General features: G+C 36.7%; 2 protein-coding genes, 1 non-coding gene and 1 pseudogene across 13 annotated transcripts; 2 read left to right on the top strand and 2 right to left on the bottom strand.

The window, feature by feature from the left end:
- Positions 1 to 14,575, top strand: part of LOC142161919 (uncharacterized) — a 198,361-nt pseudogene that overhangs the window by 45,998 nt on the left and 137,788 nt on the right.
- On the top strand, positions 348 to 4,894 carry LOC107795551 (uncharacterized). Of its 6 annotated transcripts, none has more exons than XM_016618210.2 (3): positions 348 to 652; positions 1,835 to 3,703; positions 4,019 to 4,894. In XM_016618210.2, exons 2-3 carry the CDS (start codon positions 1,862 to 1,864, stop codon positions 4,346 to 4,348), a joined length of 2,172 nt encoding a protein of 723 aa, XP_016473696.1. In that variant the 5' UTR covers positions 348 to 652; positions 1,835 to 1,861; the 3' UTR covers positions 4,349 to 4,894. The 6 variants fall into 6 exon arrangements, with proteins under 6 accessions (XP_016473696.1, XP_075091345.1, XP_016473698.1 ...); XM_075235244.1 differs by having other exon boundaries at positions 494 to 730; XM_016618212.2 differs by having other exon boundaries at positions 494 to 734.
- On the bottom strand, positions 5,891 to 5,962 carry TRNAD-GUC (transfer RNA aspartic acid (anticodon GUC)). The gene has a single exon. It is a non-coding gene; the product is annotated as a tRNA-Asp (tRNA).
- Positions 6,212 to 14,038, bottom strand: LOC107795550 (uncharacterized). 6 transcript variants are annotated; one of them, XR_001650143.2, is made up of 10 exons: positions 13,810 to 14,037; positions 12,628 to 12,715; positions 10,086 to 11,343; positions 9,849 to 9,967; positions 9,510 to 9,634; positions 8,925 to 9,024; positions 8,724 to 8,801; positions 8,401 to 8,566; positions 8,020 to 8,102; positions 6,212 to 6,847 (listed from the first exon to the last, which is right to left on the bottom strand). XR_001650143.2 is itself a non-coding variant. In XM_016618206.2 (10 exons), the coding sequence occupies exons 3-10, from the start codon at positions 11,290 to 11,292 to the stop codon at positions 6,676 to 6,678; spliced, it is 1,968 nt and encodes a 655-aa protein (XP_016473692.1). In that variant the 5' UTR covers positions 11,293 to 11,343; positions 12,628 to 12,715; positions 13,810 to 14,037; the 3' UTR covers positions 6,212 to 6,675. The 6 variants fall into 6 exon arrangements, 4 of the variants coding, with proteins under 4 accessions (XP_016473692.1, XP_075091148.1, XP_016473693.1 ...); XM_016618206.2 differs by having other exon boundaries at positions 8,401 to 8,484; XM_075235047.1 differs by lacking the exon at positions 13,810 to 14,037 and adding an exon at positions 13,553 to 13,669 and having other exon boundaries at positions 8,401 to 8,484.

Genomic DNA, 14,575 nt, shown 5'->3' with positions numbered 1-14,575 from the left:
TGTGCAGTGATTCCTCCAATTAATAATTGGTCTGTCCCCTCTTTATTTTACCAAGATTACCCTTAAATCAAGATTCATTAGTCCTTTTTCCAAGGTTATTTATGGAAATTCACTATCTTGAATGTGCCTATAAACAGTGTCCTAAAAAGTAAACATTGAAAAAAGTGAAAGAAAGGCCACACACTACAACAAAGAAAAACCAAAACTAGAGGCAAACTATAAAAAATAATAACAATCCAGTAAAATTTTGTAAGATTTGAGAAGAGTAGTGTTTATACAGATCTTATCCTGGGCGGACAGAGAGTTTATCACCAATAAATACTCGGTACAAGAAAATGAACTAAGACAATGGAATAATAACAGCGTCATAAAAATAGTATTAGTGAGCCGAGAATAAGAAAATATATGGAAAAAGGCAAACTATACAAACATAGAGTAAAAACACAGCATGAAAGCATATGATGATGAGTCAAAGTTAGCTTTTTTTTAGTGGACATATAGAGCAGCTTGGCAGCTCTTTTGTCTCTCACCCCTCTTCTTATTCTTCCTACTGTGTGTGTGTGAGAGAGAGAAAGAGAGTGTGTGTGAGTTTCACTCAGTACATTTGATACCCCACTACCCCTTTTACTCAAACAGTCTCTATCTCTATAAGGCATGCTTTCTCTTTTATTAATCCTTTTTTTTGTGTGTGTTCATATTTCATTAACTCATTATATGGTCTTAACTTTTGGTGGGTAGGTGTTAATTCTTGTTATTTTTTAGCCCATGTACTTTTCTTGATTTTAAGTACAAGAAACTGAATACTCTTTAAGCAATGGAGTTTGGTTTGGTATCTTTTCTTTTACCCTTTTGGAGAATATATGAATATGAAATGTGTTTTCTTGGATGAGACTTTAAGCTCAAGATATTGTAAGAAATGATTGCAATTTGTTGGGTTTTTTCTTTGGCTTCAATTCTCTAAGATCAAGTGGGGTATGTTAAATGGTAATGGACTGTTTTCATTAGCAGTTGTTGTGCCTTTTATTTTCTTTGAATGCAAGTGTTTTAAGATGTGTTTTTACATAAATTAGGGGCTTCATAGTTAAGTGGGGTTGTGGGATTTCTTTGTTTTGTTACATTGATTTCAGTTAATTGGAACAAAGTTAGTTCCTTTTTCTGTTTTCATGTATCATGACGTTCTTGCATTTGTGCATTTGCTAGAAATGGAAGATTAGATCTTCAAATTGTTTATCTAAGGGTAGGAAAGTTAAGGTTCTTGCTTGAAGTTCATTATTTGCTCAGCCATCTCTTTTTCAATTTGAAGAAATGGGTATGAATTTTTTTCTTCTTTTTTTTTCTTTTTTTTCTCTCCATATTTTCAAGTTTGCATGTGAAAAATGTGGTAACATTGTAGTTCCTTAGTTTAGAGTTCTTCTCTTAGATCTAGTTGTTTGCTTAATTCCTGAACCTTTTGTTTTATATATGCATATTTGGAATCCTGAACATTTGTTTTTCCTAGTCTTCCTTTCGAGCCGAGGGTCGTTTGGAAACAGTCTCTCTACCTAGCCTGGGTAGGGTAATGTCTGCATACACACTACCTCCCCAGACCCCACTTGTAGTATTTTACTAGGTTTGTTGTTGTTGTATATTTGGAATCTTGAAGTGTAAAAATCCAAGCTTTTGATATTTCCAATTGGTTTAGTTCATCCAAATATTGCCCTATAAGATGTTAGTCTATAAAGTTCAAAACTTTATGTGATTGATTGTATTATTTGATGTTTGTTTTGAAATATAAGGCATTATGTTAGTAGCTTTTTAATTCTACTGTGAATGACCTGTTATTTTGTTCTTATAGGTTGTAGATCTATTGATATGACTAGATATGGAGTTGGAATTCGACAAGTATTGTATAGTAGATGGAAGTCCTACAACTGTGCTTCCATCTCCACGACACCGTCTAAAAGGTGAAAGGAGAAAAAGCAAAGGAAATCCCAAATGCAGCAAAGAAGTATTATCTGTAGATGATGAATTCACTGAGATAAGCTTTCATAAGTATCGTAGCGTGTCCTGCAAAAATGTTCCATCAAGGAAATTGCATTTGGAAAGAAATGAAATCTTAAAGAGGGGTTCTGTCTATCAAAGTTCTAAAGATGTTAGGCGCGTCAAGAAAACTGATGTTGTCGAGGAAAGAAGAAAAATTGAGTTCTCTGGTGGCAATGCTGCTGCAGTCTCATTTGACATTCTTGATGCTTTATGTAGTTCACGCGAGGATAATTTACTCATAGAGAAACATAGATCCTCCTTTAAAGGTTCTATTCCAGAGAGAGGTGTACAATCAGATAGCTCGACAGGAAGTTTAATAAACTCTGATGATAGAGAAAATAGAAGAGCTCAAACTCCACTAAGACAGTCAGCTCAGGATTCAAACATAATGTCTCAATCCGTCGTTGATCATCTACGTGAAGTTAACGGACTAACGAAGAGGGATCCATCTGTTCCTTTACCCAAATCGTTGTCTGCAAAATTAGCGCTACCACATTCGCCAGCTCGATCAGAAAGTGATAGCTCTAGGAGCGGCAGCCAAAAATCCCGTTTCAGCCCTATGAGAAAGATGTTTGATCCATTTGGTAAATCAAAGTCTCTCAAAAGTCCATTGAGTTATAATGTCGAACCTGGCCGGGAGATTAAGAGTGAGCTAGTTGATGTTAGTAGAGGCAGAGCATTTCATAAATCTCTATTGCATGATTTCTCAAGCATAGCGGAGCCTTTGGGTTGTGATCCTCAGCCTATCAAGAAAGAGATCCATAATTCAAATGTGCAGAGTTTGCCGGCTCATTTACATGGCTTTCTCAGATTGGATAAGAAAAATGGATTGCCCTTTTTTGAGTTCTCAGTAAAGTCTCCTGAAGATAGTTTTGTCGCAAAGTCGTGGAAAGTGGAGAATACCTTGAATTGGGTGTACACTTTTCATTCTCTTCACCACAAAAGGAAGAGCAATGCCAGTGGATGGGGATCGAAAGATGGCGTTAGAGAACCCTTGTTGGTTGGGCAGATGCAAGTTTCCTGTTATTTATGTACAGATATTAAAAAAGCTGGAGACTGTGACAACTCAATGGTGACAGAGTTTGTCTTGTATGATACGGCCCATTCAAGAAAGCAAGTTTCTCCTCAAGATAGTTGTTGTTCTTCCCCTGATGTCACTAATACACCAAAGGCGTCCAATGAAAATTCATCTGGAGCCGAAGAGGTACCTGAAAAAACAAAGCTCAAACTTCAACCGAATCATACTCATGACAGAGGTCATGTTGACTCATCAATTCCTTACCCTTTAGGAGTAGCACAACTGCAGTCACGGGTTGAGGTTGCAGCAATTGCTATAGAGGTGCCGTTTGAAAAGAGAGAGAGTTTAAAATTTAGGAGTGGAGATGCAAAGGATGATGATCAGCCACTTCCAAACTTACTGGATCTCTCTCCGCTTGAGCCAAGAATTGGAACTTCTGATGCCAAGGTGAATGTTGTGATCCCTTCCGGACACCATGGTCTTCCAACAACTGAAGGTCCTGGCCCTTCCCCCTTGTTGGATAGATGGAGGATGGGCGGAGGTTGCGACTGTGGTGGCTGGGACATGGCATGTCCGCTTCACATATTTGGTAATCCAAATATTCATATTGATGACATTCGTCCTCTGCTTGAGAGTCACCGGCCATTGGAACTCTTCCTTCAGGTAATCTTCTTACCTGCTGCTTAATTGTATGTTTCGTTGGCTGCTTAAATGGAAATTTATTTGTAAGTGTACAAGCATTCAAATAAAAGATTTCGACTTCACTAGTACTTTCATCTTTTATGGATATATGCGTCTCTTACTCTCTTGTACTTGCTCTAGAATTGAAACAACATTAACTCATAAACTTGTTTTTAGAAAGCAAATCAAATTGGTTACGAGCCAAAGCGATGTTACCTAACTATACTCACTAGACGAATTTTAAGATACTATGCCCAATTGTTCTTATCTTACCCGTGGGTTCTAAACTGCACACAGGGAAGAAAGGATAAAGCTCCAGCATTGACGATGACGCTTAAGGAGGATGGACAGTATTCAGTTGATTTCCATGCTCAGTTATCTGCATTACAGGCATTCTCTATTTGTGTTGCAATTTTGCATTCTATGGAAACTTCAATTGTCGTGGGACAGGAGAACAACGTAGAATCTTTGCAATCCAACATATTGAGCGTATTTGTTCAAGATGACATTAAAGGCTTGCTTAATGCAGTTAGAGAGGAAAAGAAACAGAAAGTACACAAGAAAGTTGAGCAAGTATTCCCATCTTTTGTACTAAATCCACCATTCTCTCCAATTGGTCGAGTATAGGCTTGAACGACTCACTCAGCTAGCCGTTGCATTTGATACTCCGTTCCAGGTGGGGTATGTCGAGTTTGATACCAAATACTGGCTGTTCTGTGTACTCGAGATCATTTAAATGCAACTTTTGTGCATGAAATTTTGAGAGGAACCAAGATGATGAATGGTGCACACACGTGGCAGCATGCTCGAGCTTGTCAAAATATGATTTTCAGCAGGATGAAGTTCTCATCATATTGTCTTCTGGTGATATCCATGTTTTTTTTCCCTTCTGAAATAGGGGGCCAAAATCTTAGAGATGCCACAACACTGTTTATATTGTTAGTTGATAGGGAGGGCATAGGAATCTCATTCATTTTTTTCAACTATAGAAAAATTTCAAATATAAACTTTAGCCTACTTGTAATTTATTTATTATGATGGCCAAGGGTGCTGAAGGAAAGAAAGTCACAAGGGAAATTTTGGAAACACTTTGTAGTATGAGCTAGTAGTACACTTTTGCTTGAGCATTTTATGTAAGTACACCATTTTGGAAAATAAATAGCTCTTAAGCTACTTAATGCAGCATCTGTGAGAATACTTTGAACTTGTATATCACAATTTGATCTTTTGATTATTGTCACTATCTACATTTTGTTCCTTTTGCCTGTTTGTTTCGCCTCGTTTTCTTATTATCTTGTTGTCGTTACTGCGTGTTGCTACTGCTTTATTTTCATCTTTTTTTTTGTGCCGAGGCTTTCTTGGAAACAGCCTCTCTACATTCACGGTAGGGGTAAAGTTTGCGACTTTGCGTACTCACTACCCCAAACTCCACTTGTGGAATTATAATGGGTTTGTTGTTGTTGATTATTGTCTCCATATTCATTACTACTTCATTGTTTAAGCAGGTGGTATGGACTTAAAGCAATTGCATAGTTTTTAATAATCAAAAGTTTTAGCTTTTTTCAGAAAATACACATGAGAGATTGATTTTCTTTCTGTTGTTGGGAAGGAGAACATTATCCTTACATTAATTTTCCAAGAGAGATTGTTCTTTCTTGTTATTGTTATTTTTGTAAGAGAAAACATTGGACTACAAATTTTGGAGTATTTTGGTTTTTTTCCTTTTTGGTTTTCCAGTTCTTTTAAGAAAAGTTTCATTTGACTTGGAAAAATAACTGGCCTCTCTATCTATCACAAATAAAGGGCTGCCCTTCTACTATCAATCCTACAATATAATATTGTACTAAGTTTTATATCCTACATATAACATATTGGTTCTCAAGGGCTGTGTTCACTTTAGTTTTTTTGACTTTTTTCATGGAACAAGATTATATTATAATTACTTCCAATATGAGATTAGGAAAAAAAAAAGAAACTTTATGTGATCATTTTTGAACCTCATAAATGTTCCAACCAGGTTACAATTCAACCATGCTGATTCCTACTAAGAAAACAGAAAGCTGAAGGAAGTTTGTGTTATATTCTTTTCCAGCCTTCTCCTGGAAATTAACACATAGACCCCGAAATAGGAAGGTGAAAATAAAAACAAAATAAATTAAAAAATGTAGACGCCGTTGCCGGGGATCGAACCCGGGTCACCCGCGTGACAGGCGGGAATACTTACCACTATACTACAACGACATTGTTGATTATGATTCTCAACTAATATTATTTTAATAGTTTGACTAATAATTGCACCAAGCAAGGCAAAAGCACCCTTCCATTTAAGAAATTTGTGCAAAAAGGAAAAAAAAATTGTTCACTCGTTTACAGTTTTAATTTTTGTTTGAGCTAACTCCATGTTACCTTGAGCCTATAATAATTCCGTTGTGTTTGCTGGAAGTGTTTTCTGTAATTGTATTTTCATCCATGTTTATGCAAATCAACAGCTACAACAGAAAAAAATTACTTTGTTGCAAACTCACCGGAAAACAAAAATTTTATTCTTACAATCAATTAATTAATCAACTATGCCTCAATCCCAGACCAGTTGGGTTCGCCTATATTAGTGTTATATCATAATTACATCATACAAAATTAGGCATCCCTATATCCTCTCAATTTCCCCTATCATTTTCTACAACTTTACAAAAATGCTTCACATGTTCTTTCCGATAATCAAGAAATCCCCGAGGGCTAGCTGACACATGCTTCGAAACTCAGTGGATGATCAACTAGCCCGTTTCTATGAAGCGTTAAGAGAACCAGTCGATGGTTAACACTTCAAATTCCTTCATCCTCTATTTAGACCTCGAGCTCAGAGAGAAAATATACAAGCTAATCTTGACGTTATATGTTTTCTCATATGGAACATTGCTGAAAGATACACCACCTCGAACTGATCTTTTCTTGCGTTAGTTTGGTGACGGTAATGATGCAGAATCATCTTCCAAACTTTGCTCGTATGCAACTCTTTCGGCTTTAGGCTGAGGGATCTCCAAAGAAAATAATTTCTTGAAAGATTCATAAGATGCAAAGAAAAGTGCTCCCTGTGTCATATACATGACTAATCTAGGACTCAAGCCCCTGCCATAAATCAAGATTCATCACTACTAAAACAAATAAAATGGCTAACTACATATTGAGGACATGCACTATGCCTTACAAGCAGTCTCGCTCGCTTTCTGTTGGTAGTAGGTTTTTATGACTAACTTGCTTTTTTCAATGTTGATCACCTTACTATCTGATTGTTTTTATTCTACTTTTATATGGCTTCTTGGTACTGTCCCTTCTTGGCTATATTTTCATTAATGTGGTGCTTATGCTTTCCTAAGCCGAGGGTCTATTGGAAACAACCTCTTTTTCCTCACAAGGTAGGGCCCTCCCCAGACCCCACGGTGTAGGATATTACTGGGTATGTTGTTATTGCACTACGCCTTTCGAACAATGTATGTTATTCATTGAGAAGAATTCGAGACATAGTAGAGACAATTAGGTTATTACTTCTTCTACGTCCATTTGTTGTTATTTGTTTCCGTTGTCCTATTACCTTATTGTTGCTATAGTCTGTTTATTGCTTCATTTTCACTGTTCATGAGCCGAGGGTCTATCGCAAATAACCTCTATCATAAGGTAGGGGTAAGGTCTGCGTACACATTACCCTCCTCAGGCCCCGCTTGTGGGATTTCACTGGGTTTGTTGTTGTTGTTATACTTCTACGTCCAACAAAGTTAGGCTTGGTAGAATAATTTGCTATAGAAATGGCACAATTATATCCTTTGTATTTCGTAATTCATGAGCAGTATTAGCTTCAAATGTATATTGAAGTATGCTTTTAAGTTAAGTTGCTGGTTTCAGTTTGACGTAGAAAAGGTACCTATGGTGAAAGCAAGATGGAAATTAGTTGATTCTATCCAAGTAAAATGTTTCCAACACTGTTGATAATAGCAATTTGTCTTTAACCAAACTATGATGTCGAGTAAGAAATTTTTCAGCGACAAGCGATGTGAACGCAGAGAGGAATTATGGGCCTCAAAACTAGAGGGATAAGTCATGTCAGTACACGAGCATTCCTTTCCTAGTTCTAATAACTAATTCTGTGTGTCCTGTGAGTCCTGCATCAGATTCTCATTGTCTTTACTTTAAAGAAATATTCGGGGGTGGGTTGGGGGTGCCAAATGTTTGACGAAAGATTGACAAGATTATAATCAGATGGTAATATTCAATTAAATTACTTCAATATGATATTCAACCATTACCTGTAAAGACCCTTCAAACCTTCACGCGTTCCTATTTCTTTAAGTGTGTCTAATACACCCAACTGAATCCTAGATCCAGGAATCTGCATAAGCGAGACTTTCTTAGGAGCTTTATAAATCAGCTGCTCATATAGTGTAAAGGGGAAGATGAGAAATACAGCAACTGAATGATTTCCAAAGGCTTAAACTGATACCAGTCTTGAATCAGTTGTTCAAACTAGCAATCAGATAGATAGTACAAAGGGACAAGAAATAGAGCAACTGAATGCTTTCAGAAGGCTTAAACTGATCCCGGTTTCCAGCAGCAACTATATGACATATTGATATCTGTGCAAGACTCACAACCTGAGCGAGTAAGAAAGGAAAGACAGAATGAATAACCTGTGTCTGTAATCTTGTCTTGACGACATCAAAAGGAGTTGTGAATAGTGCAGCAGTAGATCCAGCTAATCCGCCACATACGAGCTGGAAAGAGGAGTATAGAACTGAGAAAACTCTTTTTGTTTTTTTACCAGTCAATGAAACCACTAAGGTCCCATTGCCTCAACTACAAATTTCAAAGATAAAAATGTTAACCTCGACCATCATTCTTTAAAGCCTAGAGTCGAAGTGAAAATGCAAGTGCCAGAAAATATATATCATGAGCTTAATAATGGCCAAAGATGGAGGTGGACAAATGAATACTCATTAATAAGAAAACTAACCGTCATTAGTGTGTCATTTTGGTTGCGCAGTTGAACAGATGAAAACCTCAACTCCTTCAATCTTTCATATGTATAGAACTGCCAGTCAAAATAGTACTTTTAAGAGAACATAACTTATAGAATAAAAGAGCACTCAACTTCCTGCTCCCCAATTTTCTCCAAAAACGGCACAGAGAAAGATTTTTTTAGTAAAAAATTTACCTTGATGATTGAGTGTGGAATATTCCTGCATAGTACAGCTCTCCATCCAGCATATAGTGAAGGCAAACCACCACTTCTTATAATCTCAACTAAGGCATTCCTGCGGAGGCAAAAATGAGAAGCAAGAAGCTGTTAGTAGGAAATACTAGTGCTGCTTAGCGTACCGAGTTAAAAGTCGATACCCTTAATCCCATTATGATAATCAAATATTCGCTAGACTACACCTTTTCTCCTGATGAGAAAACAGATTTCACAATACCAAGGACCAACTGTAATTTAACATGTAGTAGCATATTTCAAAGATTTTCTTTAACTCTAACCAGGACAAACCTTCGGGGCGTATATGAATATGATCCCCTCCCCCCAAACCAACACACACACACACACACAAAAGAAAAGGCAGACGCAGTCAGAGCATGATATACTTAGGCAACAGATATATACTTAAACAAGGACAAGAAGCATTCAAGGCTACGAGCAGTTCTCATATCATGAATAAACTGTGGTAAAAAGAATCAGATAGATACAAAAGCTGGTGGAACCAGATAATGGGATGACTAACGCATTTCAGGAGCATAACTCTACCAGCAGTTCTTATAGTGTGAACCAACTTGCATCTGCTGCTTTATACGCTCACTTGGAGTGAATATAAATGAAGTGGCAATGCTTGCGCAACCCCCTGCGAAGCAGTGTGCAAAAGATTGATATTCCTGTGTTACAGAAAACATGTAAAATTTAGGGAGGCACCAATTTCCTTGTAAGAAGAAGCATACGAATGGAAAAACTGAAGACTGCTTTCATTCACCCCCCCCCCCCCCCAAAAAAAAAAAAAATTCCTTTCTCAACTTGCTGGGGTGGTGCGGACAGAAATTTGATGGGGCGTTTAACATAAAAAGGAAAATAAAAATAAGGATAAGCATTCACCTTGGGAAAAAGAGGAATCAGGGCCCCTTTCACTGATTCGTATGTAAAGGTGTAAAGTCCAGATATTGGTGCAGACGAAGCAAGATTGGTAGAAATTCCTCGATAAAGTGCAGTTACTCCTGAAACAAGTAGACAACAATTTCAAGTCTAAAGATAGGCTCCAAGAAAGAGCAGCATCTCTTTGCATGTAAGGAAGTATCATATTGAAAAGTGAAGTGCAGATTCAACTAAATATACCTCTTTCAGAAATAAATGATCTGCCTATATAATAAAGAGGTTTCTGATCACCACGACATGACTGAACAACAGTCTTAATTGTGTCAACTGGATGAAGACAAAGGCTGACAAATATTCCGGCCATAGCTCCTGCAAAAGCATGCTCTTGTTTTGCAAGTGTATAACGAGGTTTGTCCTTTGCCATGGAGATCTGTACTTCAGAATTCAGCTCATCCTCCAGTTCAACTTTTTCATTAGTTGTAGAATCATTTGTGTGATCCTCAGCATAAATTTTGTTGAGGACACTAGCAGGACAATTTGGAGGAAGAGAGTACTCATGGACAACTGAATTATTTTTAGAACATAGAGTCTCTAGCGTGTTTGATTTTTTGTCAGGTGAAACCTCATTATAGTGCCTTAGACATGAAATACCGGTTGATACCCTGTCGATCTCGTGAGCTTTTACAATATGACCTAACAATGAACCAGCCGTTTTTTCCATGTCAGTCTGGCAATCAGCATTTACTATATCTGCAACGGTGCTGTAACTTGAAGGACTCTTTGTCGTGTCTTCGTCGGCACATTTTCTGCTTTCATGGATTCCAGTATTAGCACTATTTAAGTGGTGCTTAAGTTTCAGTAAGGATATTTCATGCATCCAATCATACATAGTATGTAAATCATCGGCAAGATTTTTTGCTTTCCAAGTTTCTGGATGCATGGTAGATCCACCACGGAGTAGATTCCACAGAGGAGAATTTCCTAAAAGAGGACCAAAGAATGAGACTTTCTGGTTTACTGTCAGACATTCCACATTTGCAAGCGCCGGCGGTGAAGAATCTGTATCACTATCCACATTGACAGGGATTGAGTGATCATAAGTTGAAAAATAAGCACTAGAAATTTCATCTGCGGCGGAGCAACCAGATATGTTGTTTTCACGGTGATCAGCGCTATAGCATCTAGAGCTTGATTTGGATACGATTCGTGTAAGAGGACGGGCTGTAGAATTCCATATAGTTCCAATTGCTGATATGAGATCACTTGTGCTCATTATCTCAGAAGACCCAGACTCAGAACTTTTAGGGTTCTCCTTATTTTCAGATGAAACAGGAGCATGACTTTCTCGGTCAAAATCAGCAAGCTCAAATAGTGCCCCCTCAAGTAGATTACGCCTGTAATTGACTGAAGGTTTTTCATTTTGGCGTGATTGACTCCCCCCGGCCATTTTATCACAATGATTTAAAATCTTCTTCAAAAGAGAATGCTAGATTGCCAACTGCAAGATGTAGTTCAATTAGTATTATCGTATGTGAAAATAACTAATTACAAATAAATAGAATAAAGCACAAAAAGTATGGAAACGAAGTCAAATCCAGAAAGCTCAGCTAAGTGTTGACGTTATCTTTTTTTTTGTTTTGAATTGGTAACTATTGTATATATTAAAAACATCAGTACATGGGTTGCACTGAAAACCAGATTTACATGGAGAGGATTAGTAGACTTTCTAATTCGAGACCTAGCAAGATCCTAGTATGTCTATGATTGTCAATGTATCTTCTATGTAAATCTGTTTGCACCAAAAACAAAAAAGAATACAATTGAGTTTAATCTTCTGCACTGGATTGCTTCTATCTTCAAAACATCTATTGTTCCTTTCCCTCCAAACTGTCCACCATATACAAGCCGGGACAATCCTCCATCTATCTCTACTAGTTGCTTCAGCTCCAGCTTCTTCCCAGCTACAAAGGACATCTTTAAGCCTGTATGGCATAGACCATGAAATACCCCTAAGACTAATAAAGATACCCCTAAGTGTTGACGTTATCTAGTTTCTGTACATGTTTGTACTTTTCCTCACTAAAGCATACATTGCCTAGGATGTTTTTTACACAATTAGACTAGTTTTTCTGTTAAGTTCATACATTGGAATCTGAACTGAACATAAGATATCCTTTTTCCTGAGAACTGAACATACGATTGAGGTATCCACCTTCACATTGAATGAAATTTGAATATAAAATTGCACATTAGCTATGCAATGTGTTTGATGTATTGTCTTATATACAGCATATGTTCAGTTCGTCACAAGAAATGCACATCAAAGCTCTAACATAAAAGTTACTAGTACTATATAAGCGTATTAACTTTCAAAACAATTCTAATCCAGCCAAGTGTGTGCTATCTGAGTTGGCCATGCTAATTGTTTGCCTAGTAGCACTCTAAGTGGAAGTCAATGTTTCATTTTAATCTATCTTGCTCTCTACACCATAAAATTTATCTTTTCCAAACATACCAAAAAATAGAAATTCTCTTTCCCTAAGCAGAATTTCAAAATTTAACACTTAGCATGTTACAAAAACAATATAGAGAGTAAAAGAAGTTAAACGTGCTTCAAGTGTTCCCAAATGATTTTTATAATCCCGGCATTTTAATCTATCTTATAATCCCGGCATTCTATATCTCTATGACTGCACAAAGCTTATAGATAAAGAACAAAACATTCTCAAGTCTTAACGAAATTCTTTCAAAATGCTTTTAGAACAGAAGACAAAAGACGTACATCTACATGTCAAAGCTTCCTCCCTCTTACTAGCCCCAACCCCACTAGCTCCATCGAACACAGCCAATCGAGAAGCAACATATTACCCCTGAAAGCAAAATCAATTACAAATTTCAAAGTCAAGATTTACAGAAAAAAATAACGACACCAAAACAAGATTGCCCATTTCGAAACTATACTGCTCAAACTACAACAACATCCATAAATACTAAAAAGTCAATTTTTTCCCTAAAACCAACTTGAATTTACCTATTCCAATGCTTCTCTTCTTGCTTTCTCTCAATTTCTCAGCAACAAACTAGGACTAGCACACATAAAAATACAAAATATACGTCTAAAACTGGAAAAACATCAATAAGAACTAAAAAGTCAAATCCTTTTGCTACAAACTAGGGGTGGCAAACGGGCGGGTCAGGTTGGATATGAGCGGATCGAAAACGGATAAATTATCCGACCCGACCCATATTTGAAGCGAATTAAAAAAACGGGTTATCCGGCGGATAATATGGATATGGCTTCTTGAATATGATTACTTATGGGAGAATTCCTAGTCTCCCAAACTTGAGGAACCCCCAATTTGAGGCTTTACAAATGTAAAAGTTAAACACATTAGTTATCCATTGGTTATCCATTTGGTTAATCATTTTTTAAGTGAATTATATGGTTTTTATCCATATTCGACCCGTTTTTAAAAAAAAATCATTATCCAACCCATTTTTAAATGGATAATATCGGTGGATAACTGTTTTCTTTTAACCATTTTGCCACCTCTACTACAAACCAACTTCAAATTGCCCATTTTAATGCTTCTCTCTTGCTTTCTCTCAGTTACTCAGCAACAAACTAGGAGCAGTACACATAAAAATACAAAATATACTTCTCAAACTACAACAAATATTCATAAAAATCAAAACTTTATCCTTACACCAACTTCAAATTGCCCATTCTTGAATCTCTTTATGACCGACAACTAACAACAAAGACTTCAATGTTCTTTTCTTGCATTCTCTCAGTTTCTCAGCAACCAACAACAACAACAACAACATACCCAAGTATTATCCCACAGTGGGATCCGGGGAAGATAGTGTGTAGGCAGACCTTACCCTAACTTGTGAGGATAGAGAGGTCTCAGCAACCAAACTAGGAGTAATATAATACATAAAAACAGAAAGGATACAATACCTGAGTGAAATTGACTGTTCTATAGCTGAAAACAATGTTCCAAGAATGTTGTGAATCATTTTTCACCAGAGAAATTGGGTGGAAATTTCCTGTGGCAGAAAAAGTGAGCTAGGGTTTAAGATAATGGGGTTTATGAAAAGACAATATTTTGAGAGGCTAGAGACCAAATTCAAACTTGGGATACATCTTCTGCAATAGTCCTATAATTGTGAAATCATGAGACCTTCCAAAGGGTCATCTTGTTTTTTTGCCCCTCTCTCTCTCTCTCTCTCTCATAGGTTGTACTTTATGGGCTTGTACCATATTAAATTGGGCTCATACGGTATTAGGGCTATCACATTTTCCTTCGGCTAGTCATTCCCTTTATTTATTATCTTTCTTATATAATGGTAATACTCACGATTTATTTGTGTACGCCTTAGCTATTTACATTTTAAATAGGTACCTTATTCACGAAAGTTTAGACGGATAGACAAAATTTACCTAAATTTTTATCTCTACTGGATTTGATGAGTCATTTATGTGTCACCATAGATTTTACCGAGTTTTTTCTGTTAAGATATCACCATTTTATAACTTCAAAAATTGGAAATTTAAAACAAATATCTTTTTAAAAAGATCAACATAATTTAGTTTTTTTTTTTTGTTATTTTCTTTTTTCTTTTTTTATTTTATTTATGATAAGAACTGAAATTGGAAAATGGAGGAAAATCGAAGCAAGACAAAGTGGAGACCCTTCAAGATATATGATTTTGCACCACTTGGG

Source organism: Nicotiana tabacum, chromosome 1 (genome assembly GCF_000715075.1).
Source record: "Nicotiana tabacum cultivar K326 chromosome 1, ASM71507v2, whole genome shotgun sequence".
Lineage (NCBI taxonomy): Eukaryota > Viridiplantae > Streptophyta > Magnoliopsida > Solanales > Solanaceae > Nicotiana > Nicotiana tabacum.
The sequence above is the reverse complement of the archived record's forward strand: the minus strand, read 5'-3'. Positions and strand labels throughout refer to the sequence as shown.